This window comes from Cebidichthys violaceus, unplaced genomic scaffold (assembly GCF_023349555.1).
Source record: "Cebidichthys violaceus isolate CVI_PGR_0920_01 unplaced genomic scaffold, fCebVio1.0.p SCAF_39, whole genome shotgun sequence".
In the NCBI taxonomy this organism is placed as follows: domain Eukaryota; kingdom Metazoa; phylum Chordata; class Actinopteri; order Perciformes; family Stichaeidae; genus Cebidichthys; species Cebidichthys violaceus.
Genome location: NW_027176583.1, coordinates 64,134 through 86,246, shown reverse-complemented (window position 1 = coordinate 86,246; position 22,113 = coordinate 64,134). Strand labels below are relative to the sequence as shown.

Below are 22,113 nucleotides of genomic sequence, written 5' to 3'. Positions count from 1 at the left end.
GGAGAAATGTTTTACTGCTGATGTCATGTGCAAATATACGAGTTAAATGGAAAACGCACATTGGCAAATGTAACGTTTTATTTCTTTCAATACATTTAGAATACGTCTGAGAATGACTTATTTCCGCACTGTTTTTTTCACGGGCTAAAGGCTGCATCACAGTCAGTGCTCCTGTTTTTCATGAATATTTTACCACTGTTAAAAAAAGCTCAAAAGCATGAAAACCCGTCTTCTTGACTAGAATGCTCTACTTTTAAAGAAAGCTCACTGCCCTCAGCTAAAGTTGATCTTCTAAATGTTCTCTTTTTTTTTTTTTTTTACTGTTATTACTGTTATAATATATACAATATGCAATGTCTGAAGTTTCATGTACATTTGACATCTGTGGCTGCATACAGTGTGTGAGTACTGTATGTACTGTTAATTGAATGAGTGTCTGTGTATCTCTCTTTGTCTTTTTTTTTTTTTTTTTTTTTTTTTTTTTGCCTTTTCCCTTTCTCATCAGATCTGGGACAGTCCATATTTTACACAACAACATGCCTCCTGCCCTTTCTCAGTGATGATATTCTCAGCACTTTGCCCTATACTATGATCTCCACTTTAGCCACATTTCCCCCTTTCCTCCATAAAGACATCATTGAGTACCTGAGCACCTCTTTCCTCCCCATGGCTATATGTGAGTATGACAACTTTGACAACTAATTCACTTCTCATCATAATAAAACTGTACCTTTATGTTTGCTATACTTGGTGATTTATGAAATGCATAAAAGTCCTTTCATTTATTAAATGGTATTTCATGAATAAATGAAAACGGGAAGTCATTCTTTCTCTTGCTTGCTTGCTGTAGTGGGCTCCACTCGGAGGGAGGGGGGAGTCCCTGCCTATGTCAATCTGTCTGCCTCCTCTATGCTAATGATTGCAATGCAGTACACCACAAATCCAGGTAAACCACCACATCGGCTATATATAAATATAATGTGATGTTGTGTATGGCTCTCTTTTTAAGCTGGCTTCTTCTTCTCTCTAGTGTATCACTGTCAATTGTTGGAGTGTCTAATGAAGCACAAACAGGAAGTGTGGAAGGTAGGCTACAGATATGAGGTCTTCTGTGTAAAAAACAACAACAATGAACCATTTTTCAAGTTTTATGTAAGTCAAACATAACAACGTGTCGACAATATATAACACAGCATATACTCACAGTCGTACACAGTCCTTTTGAATATAACATTCGTTTTTTAAACACATTGTCTCGTCAATCTTTTCTAAATCTTGAACAATGGACATTGGGCAACAGTTAGTCTTTATAAAATGGGTAATATAGCATGTTGGAATGAAAACCTTCAGCTAGTTGCTAATTCGTTAGCATGCGAAACATATTTAAGATAATACCTTCAAATATCGTTGCACTTTGTACTTACTGTTTAAACTGTGTGCAGGACCTTCTGTATGTCATATCCTACGGCCCATCCCAAGTAAAGCCTCCAGCTGTGCAGATGCTGTTTCATTACTGGCCCAACCTGAAGCCACCAGGAGCCATTAGTGAATATCGAGGGCTTCAGTACACGGGTGAGGTTCTGTTCGTGTCACGTCTGCTGCTTGATCTGCCCTTGAACTGACTAAAGGTCTAACACATCCCCAATGTGTCTTCTTCTCTCCTCCACTAATGCAACTCTTCAGCCTGGAACCCCATCCACTGTCAACACATCGAATGCCACAATGCTATCAATAAACCTGCTGTCAAGGTGACTTCAGTCTTAAAAAAACATGTTTTAAATCAGCCTTAAACATGAACTCTTGCATCACAGGTACATGTATGGCTGTCGGCTCCCACGACCCTTTTATTACGTTATTATTACTGTAAGAAGATGGATTAGCATCACACTCTGCTTCGAGTATAGCGTCGGGAAGGCATGGAGGACGTGCCGCATTGCTTTGCCGAGTTCAACCGCGCGTGTCAGCGTGTTTGCTTTTGTGAGCCCCCTTGGTAAATAAATCAGCGCAGCTGTGGGAGTAGGGTAATGATATCAGCTTCTATGCTGCTTTACAACAGCCTCTGCTTTATCAGCTCCACCTGCTTTTATTCCAACTGTGCTCAAAAACAGACAAATAGACTATAGGAACAGGGGCATTGACAAGAGGCCGGATTTCAATTACCAGGAGCAGGGAGGGGGTACGGAGGGAGGGGAGCTTAATTGGAAGCGGTGACCCTGTGCAGCCCTTGAGGATCAAGTGAGCGCAGTAAATTACAGTGCACCATCTGAACATTGAGGCCATGAGCATTGAGGTTCGGGCACAGGTTGCAGGAGGACAGAGTGCAGCATATGCACGCAGCCAGCCACGCAGAGGCGTGGGGAGACGGGTATAGGTGTCACATGACTTCTTGGGCAATACCATGATGAAGTAGACATTTTTCTGGCATACAAAGTATGGTAGTATGGGTATTGGAATGTACAGGTAATGTATGATATGTTTTATTCCACTTCAATCGGTGGCTGTGTGAAAATGACCAAACCATTGACGAGGTTTAGCTTTGAATATACCATGTTAAACTTTGTCATGTTTACTTCCCCTCATCAAAATACCAGTATGTTCAAACTTGTTAATAAATACCACATCCATATTCTAACACTCCCTTGTCTTACTTTGCAGATGTGTATAGATCCTACTCTTTCCGTTGCCCTGGGAGACAAGCCCCCTCCTCTTTATATATGCGAGGAGTGCAGCCAGAGGATAGCAGGGTATGCACATGTTTCACTTCCCTTCTCCATCGCCCCCACCCCCCCCATTCCGGATCCTCCCCCTCCTTAAATACAATGCCATTCAACACATACATCACCTACTGCGTGCCTCATTATTCATCTTTAACCCAGGGGAAATGCATCGCCATGGTTACGTAACTCCCCTGCGCCGTTAATGACGTCGTCATCCCGAAACCACGCAGCCACTTTGTTATATATAATATTATAATATAATAATTGCGTGACTCTGCAGTGTTGTGTTTCACTTGATATTGAGCGACGGTATATTAGCGTCCCAGCTCTGGTGGGAAGTTAAGACTGCTGTGTTTACACTATAGTGGGTTATTATATACAGGCTCAGAGGAGCAGTTTGCATACATATATATATATATATATATATATATATATATATATATATATATATATATATATATATATATATAAGCTTTGTTCATACATTTCTTCCATCTTTTCAGAGACCACGCTGAATGGCTTGTTGACGTACTCCTGCCCCAAGGTGAGCGTTCACAAACAAAAAGGTGTTTGATTGTCTCTCAGTCTGACTTGCTCCCCACAGACAATGACACACACAGTAAATGGGACATACATGGAATATATTCAGTATAATCTACAATATACATAGTTTTTTTAAGCATAATATTAGACAGAGGGTTAGTGTAGGTACCCATATGTGTTCCTTTGATTATGTTTATAGCTGTAGTTAAATCTGATAATCACAGTCTAGTCGTCTGAGGATGTACTTAAAACCTCTTGGACCCGAGCGCCCCCGCCGGTGGGGGCGGAGCATGCATCCACAAATGAATCCACTCATAACGTGCACTCATCAGTAACGAATATAATGATGCCGCATACCTGCTCAAACTGCAGCTCCTGCGCTACAAAGTCATCTCAGCTGTTTGTACACACTCCAAACACAACATGTGACAAAGCTACGTATAATACCAAAGTAACACAATCGATATAGCGCCACCTAGGCAGTCCCACTCGCCACATTTATGCCAATAACGTTTTGAAAAATGAATTCAATGCTAACACCCGTTAGCTCCGGAGATCGCTAGCGACCAGCCGGCAGAACACCATTTTTTCACATTCCGCTACGACACAGCCTCGCAGTTTTACTTCCAAAACAAAGCCGTCATCACAATCCGCATAATCGATCACATCAAAAAGCAGCTCCTTACTTTGAGATGTTCTGCAGCAAAAAAAATAATTAATCCGTTCATGTTTACTATCGATCTGCGCAGCTCATCCGTCTCTGCCTCGATTCAAAGCCGGCGCTGCCGTCGTGTGCCTGCTAGCGGAAGGGGCGGGGTTATACGTCTCAGCAAATCGGATTTGAGAAATTTGACACTCGGGTAGTTTTTATTTTCTCATTGGCTAATGGATTCTGTCGTTCAAAGTCACGTTAGGTTGTTTCAACAGAGCAGGCTGTGACGCGTCTATGGAACGTTTATTGGGTCAAATCGGCCCTTCTCGCGGTCTGAAAGGCTTTGGAGGGTAAAAAAACTGGAATTCAGACGATAAAATCCCATGGATGACAAACATTAACAGTCTCAGAGAGGATCCAGGCTCTCAAAATGATGCCAAACTGCTGCATATAGATAGATTGAACACTATTAGTGATAAAATAAGTGAAATATATAATTATATAGTATATAAAATGACAATGAAACAGCTGGAACAAAATTACATTTTGGTTGACCTCGTTTTGACCTCTCCGTACTAGATCAAGATGTACTAGATAAAGCTTCATTTTAAGTAAAAATTTGTTTAGAGACCCTCAACATATAGTTCTATGATCTGGGAGAGCTGGAAAGCTTGGACCTACATGATTTCTAATAAAGAAATATCCTGAAATTGCTTTTTTTTCCATTCGAAAATTTGAATTTTCAATTTGTGCTGTGTTACATCTTAATCTACTCTTAACCAGTACATATATACTGATATTTACACATATCAACACATCTCAAAAGTGTTGATATGTGTAAATATAAGTGTTATTTTACTACCAAAAGTATTAAAATAGCCCTTACAGTTGCAACGCTACACTCATTATCGTATGGGTATGCTATTTTCGAGCTGAGGGCCTAAAAATCGGTCTAGGGTAGAGAAGGCTAAAAAGATGTTTCCATTGAAACGTGATTCATTTAAAAAGCTACTTCTGTTGTGTGCAAACTAATGATAATAATAACTAATAATGCCAACTTAATTTGTCTTTGCAGCAGAGATATCTGCCATTTGTCAAAAGAAGGTAAGACTCTCTCATTTGCTCATTTTTATTCTGATCCATCCCACTACAGCATGTTGTGATATTGAACATTATCCAATGCTTCTCCATATTCAGGAAAAATAACCCTTGATTACCCTCACTCACCTTCAACTTCACATACAAACACAAATCAAACAGAGCAGATGCTTTAAATGGTTTTATCACTCAAAACAGAAACAAATCATGGAATCCCTTTTTACCTGTGATGCATAGCAAGGTCATTTATTTATGAACCTGACATGTTTTCTACGTTGAGAAGTCCGAGCAGCTCAGACCACATCAGTTCAAATGAAGCTGCTGGGGCGTGATGTTTGTTTGCTGCTGTTGCACGCACTGCTGAGGGCAAGTGCTCCCTGAGGGTTTCCAGGGAGACAGAAAGTAAAACAGTGTGAGATGATCTCAGGTATATTCCCGTCAGGCTGAGCAGCCGCCACCGCCGCGTCGTTGTCAGTGGAAACAGCTGGCCTCCACCCCGGTTTGTCCAGCAGTTTATAATCCACAGCCTCCCTTTCTGATCAGGCTTTATCACACTCATTTTAGAAAGCCTTTTCAACTCCCAACACCAGCTCTGTCATCTTCATCTGAGAATAGCTACTTATAAATACACCATGACACCCAAGATAGAACACACTGTAAACAGCTACAGCGTCGGTAATATTAGGGAGGTGTTTTTTTTGTTGTTGAAAGCAGGGTGGGTGAATGAGAGAACTCATCATCAGAGGACAGCTATGTTAATTTGATAGGGTGCACTGCATCCCTCTAATGGCACAAGATTAGAGGCTGATCAGATTAGGATGGCTCTCTAGGGCCATGCCTTTTATTTTTAGAAACCTGAGACACCGTTGTGACACATAAAGACTTTTTCTATCACTGTAGATGTGGACAGATTAACGTCCCTAAACAAACGCATATCGGAGAGGACGATATTCAAAGTCAGAGCAGTTACTTGATTTTGAAGGGCCTGGAAATATGTTTATTTTTAGAAGCTTGTCATAATGCATTATTGGCTGATTTGCTGTGATAATGGCATATTTTTTATTTTATTGCCTACTGATCGCCTCCTCCTCCTCCTCCTCCTCCTCCTCCTCCTCCCTGCTTCTTGTCTTTGTAGAACTGCAGCTCTCATGTGAGGAGGGCTGTGGTCACCTGCTTCTCGGCCGGCTGCTGTGGGCGCCATGGCAACCGGCCTGTCCGCTACTGCAAGCGTTGCCATGTCAACCACCACAGCAGCGAGGTGGGGGCTGCGGCGGAGACCCATCTGTACCAGACCTCGCCCCCCCCCATCAACACCCGGGAGTGCGGAGCGGAGGAGCTGGTGTGCACCGTGGAAGCCGTTATAAGGTGCATCCACAGTGTTTACAGCCACAGCCACAGGGCATATGCCTCTGATTCGCATGAATGTATGGACAACAATACCGCATGAAATGAGCTTATAAACGTCTGTGCCATGTCAGGATGCTTCCTGTTTTGTGTTTTCAGCTTCTTCTCCATCAATATGACTCTCTTATGTCTTCCCTCCTCCACTCTGAATTCCGTCCAGCCTTCTCAAGGAGGCAGAGATTCACGCAGAACAGCGTGAGTTTGAGATGAACAGACGTCGTCAGATGGGCCTGTCCGCCTCCCACCACTCTCTGGACAACATCGAGTTTGACAACAAGGAGGACGACCAGCACGACCAGCGACTCCTCAGTCAGTTCGGCATCTGGTTCCTGGTGTGTAATCAATAACAGGGAGTCGCGAGATAAGGATGTGTACAGTGCATGGCTCGTTATCGCTACCTCGCTACATTTATGGTTATCTGACTGATTAGTTTTGCTTCGCTCACATCTTGCAGGTGAGCCTGTGCACACCCAACGAAAACACGCCTACGGAGAGTCTGGCTCGGCTGGTCAGCATGGTCTTCCAGTGGTTTCACTCCACCGCCTACATGATGGACGATGAGGTCGGAAGCCTGGTGGAGAAGCTAAAGCCTCAGTTTGTCACCAAGTGGCTAAAGACAGTGTGCGAAGTGCGATTTGACGTCATGGTCATGTGTCTGCTGCCCAAGCCTGTTGAGTTTGCCAGGGTAAGATGGGTTATAGAGGATGTGCAGGGTGCTGATGAGGGTGGGAAAAGGTTATATTCAGAAAGCACAACTAACATGAACATTACAACCGCAAATATCCAGCCAAATTTAACATATTTCATGAATTTCATTAAATCACCATGTCACTGAGGGCTGAGATTTATTAAAATGATGAAGGGGAAGGTCATCCTCTCTTGGCTCTTGTCTGATCTAAGCCAGTCCGTTCACACTTCTTCCCAGGTGGGAGGTTACTGGGACAAGTCATGTAACACAGTGACCCAGCTGAAGGAGGGCCTGAACCGCATCCTGTGTCTGATACCTTACAATGTCATCAGTCAGCCACTGTGGGAGTGCTTCATGCCTGAGTGGCTGGAGGCCATCCGCACCGAGGTGCCCGACCACCAGCTCAAAGAGTTCCGGGAAGTGCTCAGGTACATCCACCACAACCTCAGCGTTTGCAAAGTGTAGCTGCTATTCTTGTACTAAAGACATTTGTTATATTCAAATAAGCAGGGCGGAGGGTGATACAACATTTCCTTACGAGTTACTTGTACCTGTGATTGTGTATTTTTCTTATTCCTGGATATGACATGACGTGATATTTAAAGTGCAGCTACAATACACTCCGATAGTGGATATGTTTTTTTCATTGTCTAAACATTAAAGATGAATGATTGGCGTCATTCCACAGAATCAGCGAAAGAAGGCTCTTCATAGACCTCAATGGTCTATAAAGCCCAACACTGGCCCAAATCTCTGACTAAAGAGGTGGTATCTTCCACCGATGCATCATTCTAGAAAATGTCTGCATAGATGAAATCACTCGCTGACGAGGAGCTAAAACACAGGCAGTGTGTGGACCATATGGTTGCAGCATGGAACAACTTTAAAACTGAAGCTTACCTGAGCTGAAGGAACATCACATTGTGCTCTGCCTTCTGCTTACAGTAAGATGTTTGATATCGAGCTGTGCCCCCTGCCCTTCTCCATGGAGGAAATGTTTGGCTTCATCAGCTGCAGATTCTCTGGCTACCCAGCGTCTGTGCAAGAGCAGGCTCTGCTGTGGCTGCATGTAAGCAAGCATAAACACACACACACACACACACACACACACACACACACACACACACACACACACTGCCTCATGTCCAGTTCACAGCCTACGGTTCTGTCAACAGTGCGTGTGAATTGAACAGGTTATCATAGAGTGCGAGAGTCTAGGCAGGGGCCCTGCTGAATATGGATCTGGGTCACCGGATGAGACCGAGAGAGATAGGAGGGATTTCGCTTTTTCATCCCATATGCACTCACAGCTTGCTGCCCTGTATACATGGATCAATTTCAAGTTTTCTGTCGCAACCGTGATCAAGAGATGCTTTGATTTACCCGCGTTAAATAGGTCACACTCAAGACGGGGTGAAAAATGTGACTTTTTATACCCATAATCTCTGCTTTGGTAACTTTACAGATTACAGTTTTTCATACACTTCCTGTCCAGTGAAAACCATGTATCACCAGGTGACTGTTGAAGTGGATGAAGTGGTCCTTTATAGGTTGAAAACATTCTCCTTAAGCTAAATAAACTAAACTATTTCTGAGCTCATGAAAAGTGTATTCAGTTTATAAAACTTAAGGAAAGGATCAGAACGCGACTTCCACCACAGCAGATATTTTAGCACTGGAAACAATATCAAAACCATCTGCATCTGTAACTAGTGTGAACAGACCCTTTAATTGCTTTGTGTGTCTTGTTTTGGACGCAGGTGCTGTCAGAGCTGGACATCGTGGTGCCTCTCCAGCTGCTGATCGGGATGTTCTCTGATGGCGTGAACTCTTTGAAAGAGCTGGCCAATCAGAGAAAGGCACGCGCCTCAGATCTGACTGGCAACACTGGGGCTCGCAGGGTGAGGGAGACAGCTGGGCCGAAACTATTCCGCCAAAAAATAATAATAAAAATGATACAGCAAGGGGAAAAAAACAAGAACATACATAACCAGCATCACAGGTTAAAAGCAGAATAGAGAAGGCCCTGAACCCTGTGAGGGTTCAAACTCATTTTCATTTATTTTTATTACAGTTTAGCTGTTTAAACCAGGATTTATAGTACATAAAAAAACACTTAAAACCACCTGATTCAATGTGAATGAGAGCTTTATTTTGGGGGGCTATTTTTGCGTCAGATACCTGTTTAGGATTACGACACATTTCTATTCTTCTTTGCTTCTATTTCATACCATTCATTGGGTTGGACTGTGTGTTGCCATGGTAACTGCCGATGTCTAAATATAGCTTCCTTAAAGGGCTTAATTGAACTTGACTGTGATGCAGATCTATCATTGAAGTTCATAGCCGAGCAGCTCTGGAGTAACGTTGGAGATTAAAAGACTGTCAGAGGCGTAAATGGTTTCGAGTTTCAGGTGAGACACTGTAACGTACCTCACACGGCGACGTGCTCTTTGCCTGCAGGTGAGCGTGGTGTCAGACCCAGGACGCCGTGGGCAGCACAACACCCTCAGTCCGTTCCCCAGCCCCTTCAGGAGCCCGTTCCGCAGCCCCCTGCGCTGCAGCCCCTTTAAAAACCTGGGTCACGCCACCGGCCACTGCGCTCTGGATCTGGACTGTGACGACGATGACATGAACCTCGGCTGCTTCATCCTCATGTTTGACCTCATCCTAAAGCAGGTCACCACACAGACATATAAAATGTTGTTATTATCTGTATGGGAGTAAAAAAAAAAAACGCCTTTTCACAAACAGTATCATATTGTATTACTCAATATTTGCCAAGGATGAACACCGACGTGTACACAGTCTAGAAACAATTCTTCTTCTTATATATACTGTATAGAGAGAATAATGACAACAATGCCCACAGGTGGGATCTTGAGATATGTGTGCCGTGCTCCACTTTTTCTTCCCCTGTGTTTTACGGTCGTATCCCCTGCCGTCCCAGATGGAGCTCCAGGATGACGGTGTGATGCTGGGTCTAGACAGCAGCCTGGGGAAGGACATCGTGGGCATCGTCAACAACGTCTTCCAGGCGCCGTGGGGGGGCTCACACACCTGCCAGAAGGATGAGAAGGCCCTGGAGTGCAGCCTGTGTCAATCCAGTATCCTGTGCTACCAGCTGGGCTGTGAGCTCCTGGAGAGGCTGACCCCCCGAGAGGAAATTCGCCTTGTGGTGAGACACAGCATGCATATGTATGCATCTAATATACATTAACCTTCGAAAGTGAATGCTATGCTAAGTGTTCGATTTCCTCTACAGGAACCTACAGACACTTTGGAGGAAACCTTGCTTCTGGGTCAGCCAGATTTCTCCCTTGGTGCAGGGAATGGAAATGTGGAAGGAGACAACCCAAGCGGCACGCACACTGACAACCCGACTAACCATTCTCCTGATAACCCATGTGTGTACCAGTTCTGTCACAACGAAATATCATTTCATTAATTGTTAACTGCCAGAAGATTGCCATTCATATTTAAAGGAATCATTCACCATTTTGAGAACTATACTTATTTGTCGTAGCTAAGCTGCTAGCTGTAGCTTTGTATTTAAAGGAATAGTTCAACACATGTTTATTTGCTTTCTTGCCAAGAGTCAGATGAGAAGATAGATGCCAATCTCATGTGTGCACTGTACATATGAAGCTACCTCTAGTAGCTAGCAGGGAATAGCTAGCCAGGCTCAGCCTGCAAAACCCATCGCTCGCTATTCACCATGCTAAGCTAAGCTAACCGACTTCAACCACGTCTGCTCTGTTATAGTGCTTGTAAGTGATGAGAAAGTTGTTTCTAACACTACCCTCTTCCCTCCAGCCATGAAGAATAACTCTGACAAGAAGTTCTCCTACCAACAGCTCCCTGTGTCTTTGAAGCTCATATACACCGTTCTGCAGGTACTTGTATATTAAAACTGATGCACATAAAGGCTGGAGGCATCCAGGAATGCTTCTGAGATGTATTTTAGTGTGGAACACTTTGAGTCAACACACATCTCTTCTGCATTCAGGAAATGTCCAAGTTTGAGGAGCCTGACATCTTGTTCAACATGCTGAACTGTCTGAAGATCCTGTGTCTCCATGGAGAGTGTTTGTACCTTGCCCGCAAGGATCACCCGCTGTTCCTGGCCTACATCCAGGAGAAGATGCTCATACCGAGGTGTGTGCCGACAGTTACTTTAATCAACATTCTTGTAAAATTGTTATATTCAACCAACTCCTTGACAGCAATGTGTGTGTGTGTGTGTGTGTGTGTGTGTGTGTCTAAATTGGTGTTCTTTGTTTCAGTCTGTGGTCCATGTTGAAGTCAGAGTTTTGCCAGCTGGCCTCCCTGGCCGTGCCTCAGCTCCTCCACGCCCTGTCTCTGTCGCATGGGGCGGACATCTTTTGGAACCTCATCAACACAAACTTTAACAGCAAAGACTGGAAAATCCGGTTTGAAGCAGGTGGGAGACGAGGCTTATGGTGTGAAACCACATATGTTGTGTATCTGATATCTGCACACAGTACCACCACCTCATCGTGACGCGACCAAACCGCTCACGTTTGGTTTTATTTCATTACTTTGTAAGCAAAGTGGTTTTGGTCTAATATGAACCATGAGATGAATAACCCCCAGTCTGCTTATATAACATGCTACCAAAACCACCGCCTGCCCACATCTCCTCCTTCTGTTGTCATGGTTACCGTGTGGCTCAAACAGGCGGGAAAGAGGAATTGTGGGATTGATTGAAGGTGTTTCTCTCCTCGTGATTGGCAGAGAGGAGCTGTAAGACCTTGAGACGGAGGCAGAGGACTCAGCGCATGAATACGGGGAAACAGGAGAACAATTGAATTAACAATAGATTGACAATAGATTGACAATAGATTGACAATAGCCCCAAACATACGGGAAACATGAAAAGGTGTTTTAGTAGTGTTGAAACAGATAGAACGGTCGCCATAAGTCATACATATATATATATATTTAAAACCTTTAATTAATGACCAACAGGCAATGTGGTGCAGCTCTGGGATTTCTCTTAACCTCCACACGGACACCTAGTGGTCAACACTGGGTACTATCCATAAACCCAGAGTAGAGGACAGTTTATGGATTTCAGAGTAAAGCGTCTGTTTTTAAATTTTTATTTTATTTTTTCATTTATATTTTACACGCGGGATGCGGGACATTATGTTGTAAACGTATGAGCATTATATTATAGAAATGTATTTTATTCTATTTGTACACTTACACCCATAGAGAAAATGGCAAATGAGACTTTTTACCTATTTTTATACATTTTGCATGTCAAACATGCAGATACAGATATAACGTGTTTCAAACTGATTTTAAGTAGATTTTATATTTATATAATTTATTATGCCATTTCTCAGTTAGTTAACAAACACACCCATGCATTGTGTAAAGCAAAACAGGACTCTGAAATAGTAGCAGTGATTAATACCTTAACTTAACTTCATCAACGAGCTCATAGCTGATTCTCTTTATTATATCTCGGTACTTATTCTTATTGTGAGATGTGTCTGTGTCGCTGACGATGTCTCTGTCCACTTTACATTCTCATGAAAACTCCCAGTGGAGAAGGTAGCGGTGCTGTGTCGATTCCTGGACATCGGTGCGGTGACTAAAAACCACCTGCTGAAGTATTCCCTGGCCCACGCTTTCTGCTGCTTCCTGGCCTCTGTGGAGGACGTCAACCCAGCCGTGGCCACCCGAGCCCGGCTGCTGCTGGACACCATCAAGAGGCCAGCCCTGCAGGTTGTTAGGCCCCAATTAACGCTTATTGGATTTAAATGCTGCATGTGTCCCGCTGTATGTTTACGTGTGTGCGTTGTTTATTATACAGGGGTTATGCCTGTGCCTGGATTTCCAGTTTGACACTGTTGTGAGGGATCGGCCTATTATCCTCAGCAAGCTCCTGCTGCTGCACTTCCTGAAGAAAGACATTCCTGCGCTGAGCTGGGAGTTCTTTGTCAACCGTTTTGAAACATTATCTCTGGAGGCTCAATTACACCTGGACTGCAACAAGGAGTTCCCTTTCCCTACTAGTATGTAGCCGCTATGTCCTCATTCAGAGTTTTTACAGCTGCTCCACCTGCTCTGCACTAATTCTCTATTTATTGTAACATAAACATGACAGCCTGATCGTGCTTCATATTATAATCTTTGTTTTGACAGCCATCACGGCCGTGCGAACCAACGTAGCCAACCTCAGCGACGCGGCAATGTGGAAAATACGACGCGCCCGCTTTGCCAGGAACCGGCAGAAGAGTGTGCGTTCGCTCCGTGACAGTGTGAAGGGAGGCCCGGCAGAGTCCAAACGGGCATTTTCACTCCCTGAGTCACTGAGCAACCGAATTCGTGAGTAGCACAGATCAGTCGATCAAGTGGAATCTCGACCTTTGTCACTTTCATTCAGTCTGTGGTCGAACAGTGTTTGCAACTACTTTGAGTGCCTCGTGGGTGCTTTGTTCGACTTGAAATTACAGGTTCAAGCCATGACTTTATCCAAAGTCAATTTATTATCACGTATGAAGAGAACCTGACGCTGTCTGCATCGCCCTAATGTGGCGATCACGGCCCCATTTCCTATTCTTTATAGGTGAAATTAAATGCTTATTTGCAAATACTATTTGACCAAATTTGACCCATTTTCCGAATGTTTCTCTCCTCACTTCTTTGCTCCCAATGTTCATCACACTTCAATATCTAAATACTGCTTTGTTTTAATAAAGGAGGAACTCCCAACCATGTCATTCATGTTATCTTTGGCTCTCTCTTTGGGAGATTCTACTTGTGTTGGCTTCTAACGCCGACGTTCCATATTTGTGATGAGACATAATCCTTCAAAACACTGTTCCGAGGCCGTGTAGTGTGTTTTTCTTTGTGTTTTTATGTGTTTGTGTGCGCACATGTGTTGGGTGACCATGACGCTCACACATGTGTCCTGTACTACCTCCCCTGTACATTCTCCTAAATTGTGTTCTTCGTATGTGGTTTTTAGCTCTAAGGCTTACGAGGCAAGAGCACTCTGCCCCGACACTGGGAGATATGATAGAGAAAGTCCTGCCAGGTAAATAACAACCTAAATCTGAAACATTAGTTTTCATAATCACATTATATATTTCGGAGGAGAATGCAGTATGATTATCAATAACGCCGCTGTGAAATTATGACAGAAGATATGAAAAAGCAATGTTTGCTCTATGAGGACAGTCGTTTTTTTTCATCCTGTTTACACAAATTTGGACACGGGATGCATATAAATTAAATTGACTTGAAATATCATAAAGTTGCAACACTCTTGCTAACAGTTAGCTGGTCTTGTTTGTGTTTACCCCGTTTACATATTCCATAAACACATTGCACCGATGTATGTGTATTGCATGGATGATGTCTCTGCCTGTCTTGACAGAGAAGTGGACAGGATGAGTTGACTCCTCCCACCTCTGTGTTGTTACCCCCCGCCGTCTCCCGCTCCTTTCCCTCTGCCCATCTTCTCCCCTGTCTGCAGCGCGTTTCCTCCCGCACTTTAACCCTGACGCTTCAGTCCCTCTCGCAGGCCAGACCCCGTCTCCTGAGGACGACACCGTCATCAGAGACCTGCTCCCTGAGGACGCGGGCATCGACCACCAGACGGTTCACCAGCTCATCATGGTGCTCATGAAATTCATGGCTAAAGACCAGAGCAGCGCCGAGGCCGACATCGGCAGCGCCAAGGCCTTCAACACAGTGAAGCGCCACCTGTACGTGCTGCTGGGCTACGACCAACAGGAGGGCTGCTTCATGATTGCACCTCAGAAGATGCGCACCTCTACCTGCTTCAACGCCTTCATCTCTGGCATTGCACAAGTGATTGACATAAAAAATCTTTTAGAACATTTGTTGGTGTTCTGTTACTGCAGCTAGAGATCAACTGGTACTTTCAATAGCACACTGTGAAGAATATGACAGTATAACATGAATGCTGAGGAATTTAACTGGTGTCTCTTGTAGGTGATGGACTACAATATTGGTTTGGGGAAGCAGCTGCTCCCCCTGGTGGTCCAGGTGTTGAAGTACTGCACGTGTCCCCAGCTGAGACACTACTTTCAGCAGCCGCCTCGATGCTCTCTCTGGGCCTTGAAGCCAAACATCAGACAGATGTGGCTCAAAGCCCTGCTAGTTATCCTCTATAAGGTATTATTATTGTATGTTAGTGGGATTTACGTGAATGGATTATTCTCTCAGTTTCCTCGTTGACATGTTTGTTTTAATTCTAAGTCTCTTGCTGTTACATATTTTCTTGCTTACAAGCTTATGATATATATTTCTATCCATCTTAGTACCCGTACAGAGACATGGATGGGAGTAAAGTGGTCCTCCATCTGATCCACATCACCATCAACACTCTGAATGCCCAGTATCACAGCTGTCGTCCCCACGCTACAGCAGGACCACTCTACAGCGACAACTCTAACATGAGCCGCTACAGCGAGAAAGAAAAAGGTGAATCACATTAAAGTGTGTTTTTTATGTCAACACCAGACTTCTAAAACGCCTAGTCTGCAGAACATTTGTTCAATTGTTGATTTTAGGTGGAACTCTCTTCTTACGAAGGATATTATTTAACAAATTAGAATTAAAAACTTCTGTGCAGGTTATAATGGGGTTAAATGACAGCCTTCCATGTGAATGTCTCTTCCTGCGGGTATTTGTTTGCCTCTTAAATACAGCACTGACGTAAAAAAAAAAAAAAAAATCTTTTCTCCATCTTAGAAGAGGACAGTGTATTCGATGAGTCAGACGTCCATGACACGCCGACTGGTGCTGCTAACAAGGAGTCACAGACCTTCTTCGCCCGCCTGAAGAGGATTGGCGGTGGCAAGTCTGTGAAGTACCAGCCGGTAGAGCTCAACGCCAAGAAAAGTAAGAAGCAGAGGCTTTCAGAGTCAAACATAGTACAAGAGCAGAACATGTCTTTGAGAGGAGAGTCTCACTTTATCCGAGTTGTATTGTTGTGTTCCAGGTGAAATTGAGCTGTCAGAGTACCGTGAAGCCAGCGCCCTTCAGGACAGCATTCTGCACTGTGTGAGGGAGGAGAGCACCAGGAAGAAGCGGCTGCAGGCCATGCACAAACAGAAGTCTCTGGACATTTCCAACACTGACTCCATCCTCTTCAATCTGGACGAACACAGGCGCAAATCCTGCATTGATCGCTGTGACATGCAGGCGCCCCCGGGGGACCTGCCTCCGTCCTCAGCCGCGACGCACGGCAAGCACCATGGCAAAGGATCGTCCGACGGCTCTTCGGTTCGGGTGGAGGGCAGTGATGCCGTGGACCGGCGGGGTTCCAAGCCTGTCATCCCAGAGGTTCGCCTCAGCTGCATGGAAACCTTTGAGGACAAGTTGGACCTGAGCTCACTTGGAGGATCAGCTCAGGGGAAGGAGGACCAAGACCTCATCGACCTCTCCTCTGACTGCACCTCCATTCCAGAAAAGCACTCACTGCTCTCCATGTCCGACAGCGACTCCTTGGTGTTTGAACAGCTGCCTCCTCTGAGGATCGTAGAGAGCGATGAGGAGTTTGACCTCACCACCATCATAGCCTCCAAGTTCAACGGGAGTCCTAAGTTCTCTGTGTCCCCTGCTAGCAGCAAGACTTTGCGACTGTCTCCTGTGGTGCAGGTGAGTGTAGAGGATTGTTCTAGTGACGTTAAGACCGCAGACCTGCTGGTGGGAGTGGGAGGCTCACAGCATCCATTTGAAGCAAGGAAGCCAAACCGCATGACTCCCAGCGCCTCTCTGGATCTTCCTGACCGAGTGGAAAACGTCTGCCATGAAAGCCCGATGACCCTGAAGCAGAAGAGAGACCTGCTGAGGAAGACAGCGCATGTCCCCGACACCTCCCTTGACGACATGTGTGATGAGGTAAAGACCGGGATTGTACCAGGGACCAGTCCCTCTGGTCGGACGATCTTCTTGGACATCCCCGAAGACAAGGCAGAGCCTCTGTCCTCACCAGAGAAAAGCAAGAGTGACAGCAACGACGAGGAAGAGGACGGGGACGACGAAGAGGACGACGACATGGGCGACGAAGTGGACAGTGACCAAAAACCTGACAACGCAGACGACAACGATGAGGCAGAGTTCAAAATCCAGATTGTTCCACGACAACGGAAGCAGAGGAAGATCGCGGTTAGCGCCATCCAGAGGGAATACCTGGACATCACGTTCAACATGTTCGACAAGCTGAGCGCCGAGCAGACCGCAGAAACCGGTAAGAAGGAAGGTTGGATAAAGATAACTCTTCTTTTCAATAATCCCTTTTTGTAGCAGAAAATGTGTAATGGCCGTGATAGTAAGCATTCGACAATGGACAGTATATATGTAAAGGCTGCATGATTTTTGTATAGAGATGAATACTGCAGAGACATGGGTATGCTTCTTAAACTCTTTCTCATCTATGTGTACTTTGAACATCTGTAAGCCGCCTCACATCTGTATCTAACCATCCACTCCAGCTGTGTCGTGTCCAGTTGTTCGTTCGCTCCTCCTTTCCTTTCATCCTGAAGCTTTAGAGCTTTAGAGCAAAACCAAAGATCAAACTGCAATCTGTGATTTTCTAAATTTGGAACCAAACACTAAACTTCAGATAAGAGGTCATTATTAAATTGGTACTAAATCAACTTCAACTTTAACCTCCTAATTGTTGCAAAAGTAGAGCTTATTACTACTGAATGTCCATATCTTAGTAGTTTTTTTGTATTGGTAGAACATGGCATATACTCTGATGCCAATGCCCCGCCCCATTATTTACGCCATATTGCCTTGCAGATCACAAAGTTCTGTCTACATTGGAAAAGCCACGAGAATCTGCCTCGGCCCCAACGCTCGAAGCTGCTATGCCTGAAACAAGCCACCGCTCTTCAGTATCAAGTAGGATCCCAATACTTTGCTTCTCAGTCCCCTAATAAACCTCATTACATGTGACTGTTGTGGTATCATTACGAGGACCATAACTGTCCATTTTTTAGACTGTTTAAGCGCCATCTCTTATCTCTTACACTTATCTCTTTGTCCTCACGATATTCAAAGATCACATTGATAGTCTCTCTTCACGTGTGTCTTACCTATTGCTTTGTAACCACACACACACTTGCTGTAGAGCTGAAACTTCACCCCGGGTGTCGTTTTTTTTGTGTGTCTGACCTTTAGCTCAGTACCGTCAAGTGAAGCGAGGCTCTCTGGGAGCTCTGACCATGAGCCAGCTAATGAAGAGGCAGCTGGAACACCAGTCCAGTGCGCCACACAACATCAGCACCTGGGACACGGGTCAGTCACTTCAGGCTTTTCTTTATCCTATAACGACCCCTCGAGGAGACATATGGACATACAGTAGTAACATATTGCATCTACAGAAATCAAATAGAGTAAATATTCCTCATTGACCTCATTCAGCAGCTAATAACTGACTCTTAACCAAAAGCCTTTTTGTAATCACTGATATTCTTCATTCTCTGCAGGGCCAACAAAGACCAGTCTGCTCTCTGCACCGAGCACAGTCAGCATGTTTGTCCCAGCGCCTGAAGAGTTCATCGATGAGCAGCCGACCACGATGTCTGACAGGTGAATCGATCGATCAATCGGAAGCTGTACTTGTCTTTGAAACCGGTTATCATAATGCTAAGGCTGGCCTGGTTCCTTTCCATGCACGATGGTCCCAGGTGTCGGGACTGTGCAGCCGTGCTGGAGGAGTACGACGAGGAGACTCTCGGCCTAGCGGTGGTGGTTCTCTCCATGTTCATCCACCTCAGCCCGGATTTGGCTGCGCCAATGCTCCTTGACATCATGCAGTCTGTGGGCAGGTACAGCTGCCCCTGCAATCTCCATCCACACAGCACTTCACCTTTAAATGAAGTTTCATAACTCACACTCAGAAACTCATGCATAATTCATCCCAAAGCCCTAATCCACTGCTGTAACTTCTTTCAGGTTGGCATCTAGTGCCAATTTTTCTGGACAAGCTGAGAGGTATGAGACGTATGAGACATTGTCACACCGGTGTTCACTGTGCTTATGGCTGGGTTCAATAATAAACGTGATTCTCCCTGTGCTGTTTTGCAGTATGTTGATCCCAGGGAACGTAGCAGGTGTAGCAAAGCAGTTCCTCCGCTGTATGTTTCACCAGCTGGCCCCTAACGGCATCCTGCCCCAACTCTTCCAGAGTAACATCAAAGGTCTGCTCATACCGCTGACTACTGACTATTCTCCATAATGATAAGACTAACTTAATAGTTCCCCACGGGTCTTTCTGTCACATCCATTCGATGAGTTCAGTCTTTCTTCTTTTGCAGATGGGAGTTTTTTGCGAACACTTGCATCCTCCCTGATAGATTTTAATGAATTGAGTTCCGTTGCTGCCCTCAACATGCTGCTCGAGGTGGGATTTTTTCTTCTTCTTCTTCTTCTTCTTCATGTAATTGTGTTTTTTAAACAGCAGGAGGAGCTCTTGTCAAAGCACAATCTTTTTTCTACAGCTACATGAACAGCATAAGCCCATCTAAAACAACAAATCACGAGGGCATTCAAGAAAACCTGCCTTACTCCACACCAGTGTACCAGTTTATTGTTGCTGTTAAAGTTAAATAAATGACACAGATAAGAACCTGTTGATGCGTGAGCTCATCCGAGCAATCATTTGTGCTTCAGTGTCCTAAATGCCCCCGCTCTCATCATGAGCATTGGGATTGATCAGGACTGAATGATCAGTTAAATGGAAATATCTACGCTTATAGAATTTCATTATATAACCCTGCGATGGTTTGTGCCTCTGTGCCCTCCAGGGTTTGAACAACAAGAAGAGTCTACCAGCAGGGGGCACAATGCTGCACTGCCTGGACAACATTGCCACCTTCATGGAGGCTCTTCCCATGGACTCTCCTAGCAACTTGTGGACAACCATCTGCAACCAGTTCCAGACCTTCCTCACAAAACTGCCCTCTGTGCTTCCTCTAAAAGTAGATATCGACTCTCCCGTTCACTTAGTCATGGTCCGATATGGTCTAATGTGATTATGGCGGGAGGAAAAAGCATCTAGCAGTGCCCTTGTCGGGTTCAATAGGATAGATGTAATTGATTTGACTCTGGCAATTTTGACCTCGGAGGTCAAATTAATGTACTCTAATCAATTTATCGCTGCACACAAATCTAAAGACCGGGAATATGGCTATGCACCGTGCAGCACATTTCAACTTTTGCATTTTAAAACCTACTCATAGTCAAGATTTTTTCAACTGTTTTCTTTTGCAATATGTGTGTCTCATTAGTGCCCCATGGATTCCAGTTTGAGGATAATAATTTGTCTTCTGAAAATCCCAACTACAAACGCAACCCGGGTAAGCCACCCCAGGTCACAATTTCATTTACCGATATGTCCACATTTCAGTAAATGTCTAACCCTCTCTTCTTCTTCTTCTTCTTCTTCCTCCACACTACAGAGCCTCCTGGAGCCTTTCTCCAAGCTGCTGAGTTTTGTCATCCAGTATGGCATGTTCAGCCTCTCCTACCTCGTAGAACTATGTGGACTGTGCTACAAAGGCTTCAACAAGGTACCCTTGAGTGTATTTACATATGCTCTCTCTGTGTAGGGAGAGTGAAGCCTGTGTTAATATCCAGCGTGTATGCAGTGATGAAAGAGTTAAGCCTTTTAAACTAATCTGCAGTGTTTAAAATGTTGAGCTCCTGTTCGCAGGCCTCTCACTCATCACTCTTTTGGTGCTGTACCTACTTCCCTGACTCGCCAGTCAGCCAGAAATGTGGCCATGTTGTCACAGATGATTAAGTAGACAGTCAGCTAGTATTGATTAACATGATTAGTTGATGCGCGAGGGCCCGACCGTGTGTTCCTGAGTGGCTGTCTCAGACGGAGCCAGGGCTGTCTGCACTGTTGGGCCAGATGGATCCTCAGTCCTCCACCACTGTCAGCGCTGCATGCTTTATGTCTCCTGCAGTATTGATTTTCTACACCCTCTTTAATTCCTCACCGTATAATATCCGCTTTTCAAAAACCCAGAGTCACTATGAGCAATTGCTTTTGGAACCTTTCCTGTGCAGTTGCAGTTGGAGAGGAGAGGCTTTCTGGGAAGCGCCGCTCAGTTATCTTTGGAGGTCAGGTTTTGAGGACACAAAGTCAGGTTCTCTAGTCCTACTAAAGTTTGTCACACCGTGCACCATTTGTCACAGGCAGCCGCACTGCACTACACGCACAAATGCCACTGGGCCCTCTAGCTTAAGAACAGCTTATAATTTGCTATTCACCAAACGGACATGCTCCACTAACTTTTAATTACGAGAGTGCCGCGTCACAGGTACGGGCATTAAGAAGCCACACGGTGAGAGTCGGAAACAGCTCTGCATTCTGTAAGAGTGGAGGAGCATGTGCCTGCGCCTAACATAAGCAAACACGACTGCATAGAGAAAGAGAGAGGCAAAGTGGAAGCCAGAAGATGACAGTGTGGTTTGTAAACAGGCAGCTGGGCTTTGTGTGGAAGGGATGAACAAAGAGAGCAGCCTGTCCTCAGGGAGGGAGAAGGCAGCCTGACAGCCTCATCTGAGCTGCCTGGGACTCTGGGAGGAGAGATCTGGACTGGCCTAAATCTACTCCTCAGCTTCACTATTCTCTGTCTATTCTCTGTCTCCCGGCCTCGCCTCCCTCCCCTCTCGCTGCCTGTCCTTCCCCCTCTATTCAGGCTACAGAGTTTATACTCTCCTCGCAGCATGAGTAAGGGAGAGTGATAATAGAAAAAGGCAGCCTTGCTGCATCAGTACATTTACTCCACTCTCTATCTCCTCGCATCCAGGAGAGAGATAAGTTCTACATGTCCCGCATTGTGGTGTTAGAGCTTCTGCAGGCTCTCAAGTTCAAGTCTCCACTGCCTGACACAAACTTGTTACTGCTGGTCCAGGTAAAAAAAATAAATTGTTTTATGCACTTCAGTTTACAAGAACCAAATAAATCGACAGCGTTT

The 22,113-nt window shown here is 44.8% G+C and overlaps 1 protein-coding gene across 6 annotated transcripts in view; it reads left to right on the top strand.

Moving 5' to 3' along the window:
• LOC137884527 (protein unc-79 homolog) overlaps nucleotides 1–22,113 on the top strand; it is a 30,310-nt gene that overhangs the window by 5,785 nt on the left and 2,412 nt on the right. For 3 of the 6 annotated variants that reach the window (XM_068726338.1, XM_068726335.1, XM_068726340.1), the window contains 40 exons: nucleotides 506–676; nucleotides 851–946; nucleotides 1,031–1,086; nucleotides 1,443–1,572; nucleotides 1,684–1,748; nucleotides 2,656–2,744; nucleotides 3,221–3,261; nucleotides 4,988–5,016; nucleotides 6,146–6,375; nucleotides 6,575–6,746; nucleotides 6,869–7,099; nucleotides 7,340–7,530; nucleotides 8,048–8,171; nucleotides 8,863–9,003; nucleotides 9,566–9,781; nucleotides 10,053–10,280; nucleotides 10,368–10,509; nucleotides 10,919–10,998; nucleotides 11,112–11,260; nucleotides 11,389–11,546; nucleotides 12,681–12,862; nucleotides 12,951–13,152; nucleotides 13,283–13,465; nucleotides 14,109–14,177; nucleotides 14,619–14,956; nucleotides 15,101–15,283; nucleotides 15,430–15,592; nucleotides 15,863–16,012; nucleotides 16,113–17,363; nucleotides 17,921–18,022; nucleotides 18,302–18,418; nucleotides 18,610–18,712; nucleotides 18,811–18,951; nucleotides 19,079–19,117; nucleotides 19,211–19,323; nucleotides 19,441–19,526; nucleotides 19,930–20,103; nucleotides 20,413–20,481; nucleotides 20,584–20,694; nucleotides 21,946–22,050. In XM_068726338.1, the coding sequence (XP_068582439.1) occupies nucleotides 506–676; nucleotides 851–946; nucleotides 1,031–1,086; nucleotides 1,443–1,572; nucleotides 1,684–1,748; nucleotides 2,656–2,744; nucleotides 3,221–3,261; nucleotides 4,988–5,016; nucleotides 6,146–6,375; nucleotides 6,575–6,746; nucleotides 6,869–7,099; nucleotides 7,340–7,530; nucleotides 8,048–8,171; nucleotides 8,863–9,003; nucleotides 9,566–9,781; nucleotides 10,053–10,280; nucleotides 10,368–10,509; nucleotides 10,919–10,998; nucleotides 11,112–11,260; nucleotides 11,389–11,546; nucleotides 12,681–12,862; nucleotides 12,951–13,152; nucleotides 13,283–13,465; nucleotides 14,109–14,177; nucleotides 14,619–14,956; nucleotides 15,101–15,283; nucleotides 15,430–15,592; nucleotides 15,863–16,012; nucleotides 16,113–17,363; nucleotides 17,921–18,022; nucleotides 18,302–18,418; nucleotides 18,610–18,712; nucleotides 18,811–18,951; nucleotides 19,079–19,117; nucleotides 19,211–19,323; nucleotides 19,441–19,526; nucleotides 19,930–20,103; nucleotides 20,413–20,481; nucleotides 20,584–20,694; nucleotides 21,946–22,050 (6,620 nt within the window). The remainder of the gene's footprint in view (nucleotides 1–505; nucleotides 677–850; nucleotides 947–1,030; nucleotides 1,087–1,442; nucleotides 1,573–1,683; nucleotides 1,749–2,655; nucleotides 2,745–3,220; nucleotides 3,262–4,987; nucleotides 5,017–6,145; nucleotides 6,376–6,574; nucleotides 6,747–6,868; nucleotides 7,100–7,339; nucleotides 7,531–8,047; nucleotides 8,172–8,862; nucleotides 9,004–9,565; nucleotides 9,782–10,052; nucleotides 10,281–10,367; nucleotides 10,510–10,918; nucleotides 10,999–11,111; nucleotides 11,261–11,388; nucleotides 11,547–12,680; nucleotides 12,863–12,950; nucleotides 13,153–13,282; nucleotides 13,466–14,108; nucleotides 14,178–14,618; nucleotides 14,957–15,100; nucleotides 15,284–15,429; nucleotides 15,593–15,862; nucleotides 16,013–16,112; nucleotides 17,364–17,920; nucleotides 18,023–18,301; nucleotides 18,419–18,609; nucleotides 18,713–18,810; nucleotides 18,952–19,078; nucleotides 19,118–19,210; nucleotides 19,324–19,440; nucleotides 19,527–19,929; nucleotides 20,104–20,412; nucleotides 20,482–20,583; nucleotides 20,695–21,945; nucleotides 22,051–22,113) is intronic. The other 3 variants (XM_068726336.1, XM_068726337.1, XM_068726339.1) reach the window with 3 other exon arrangements.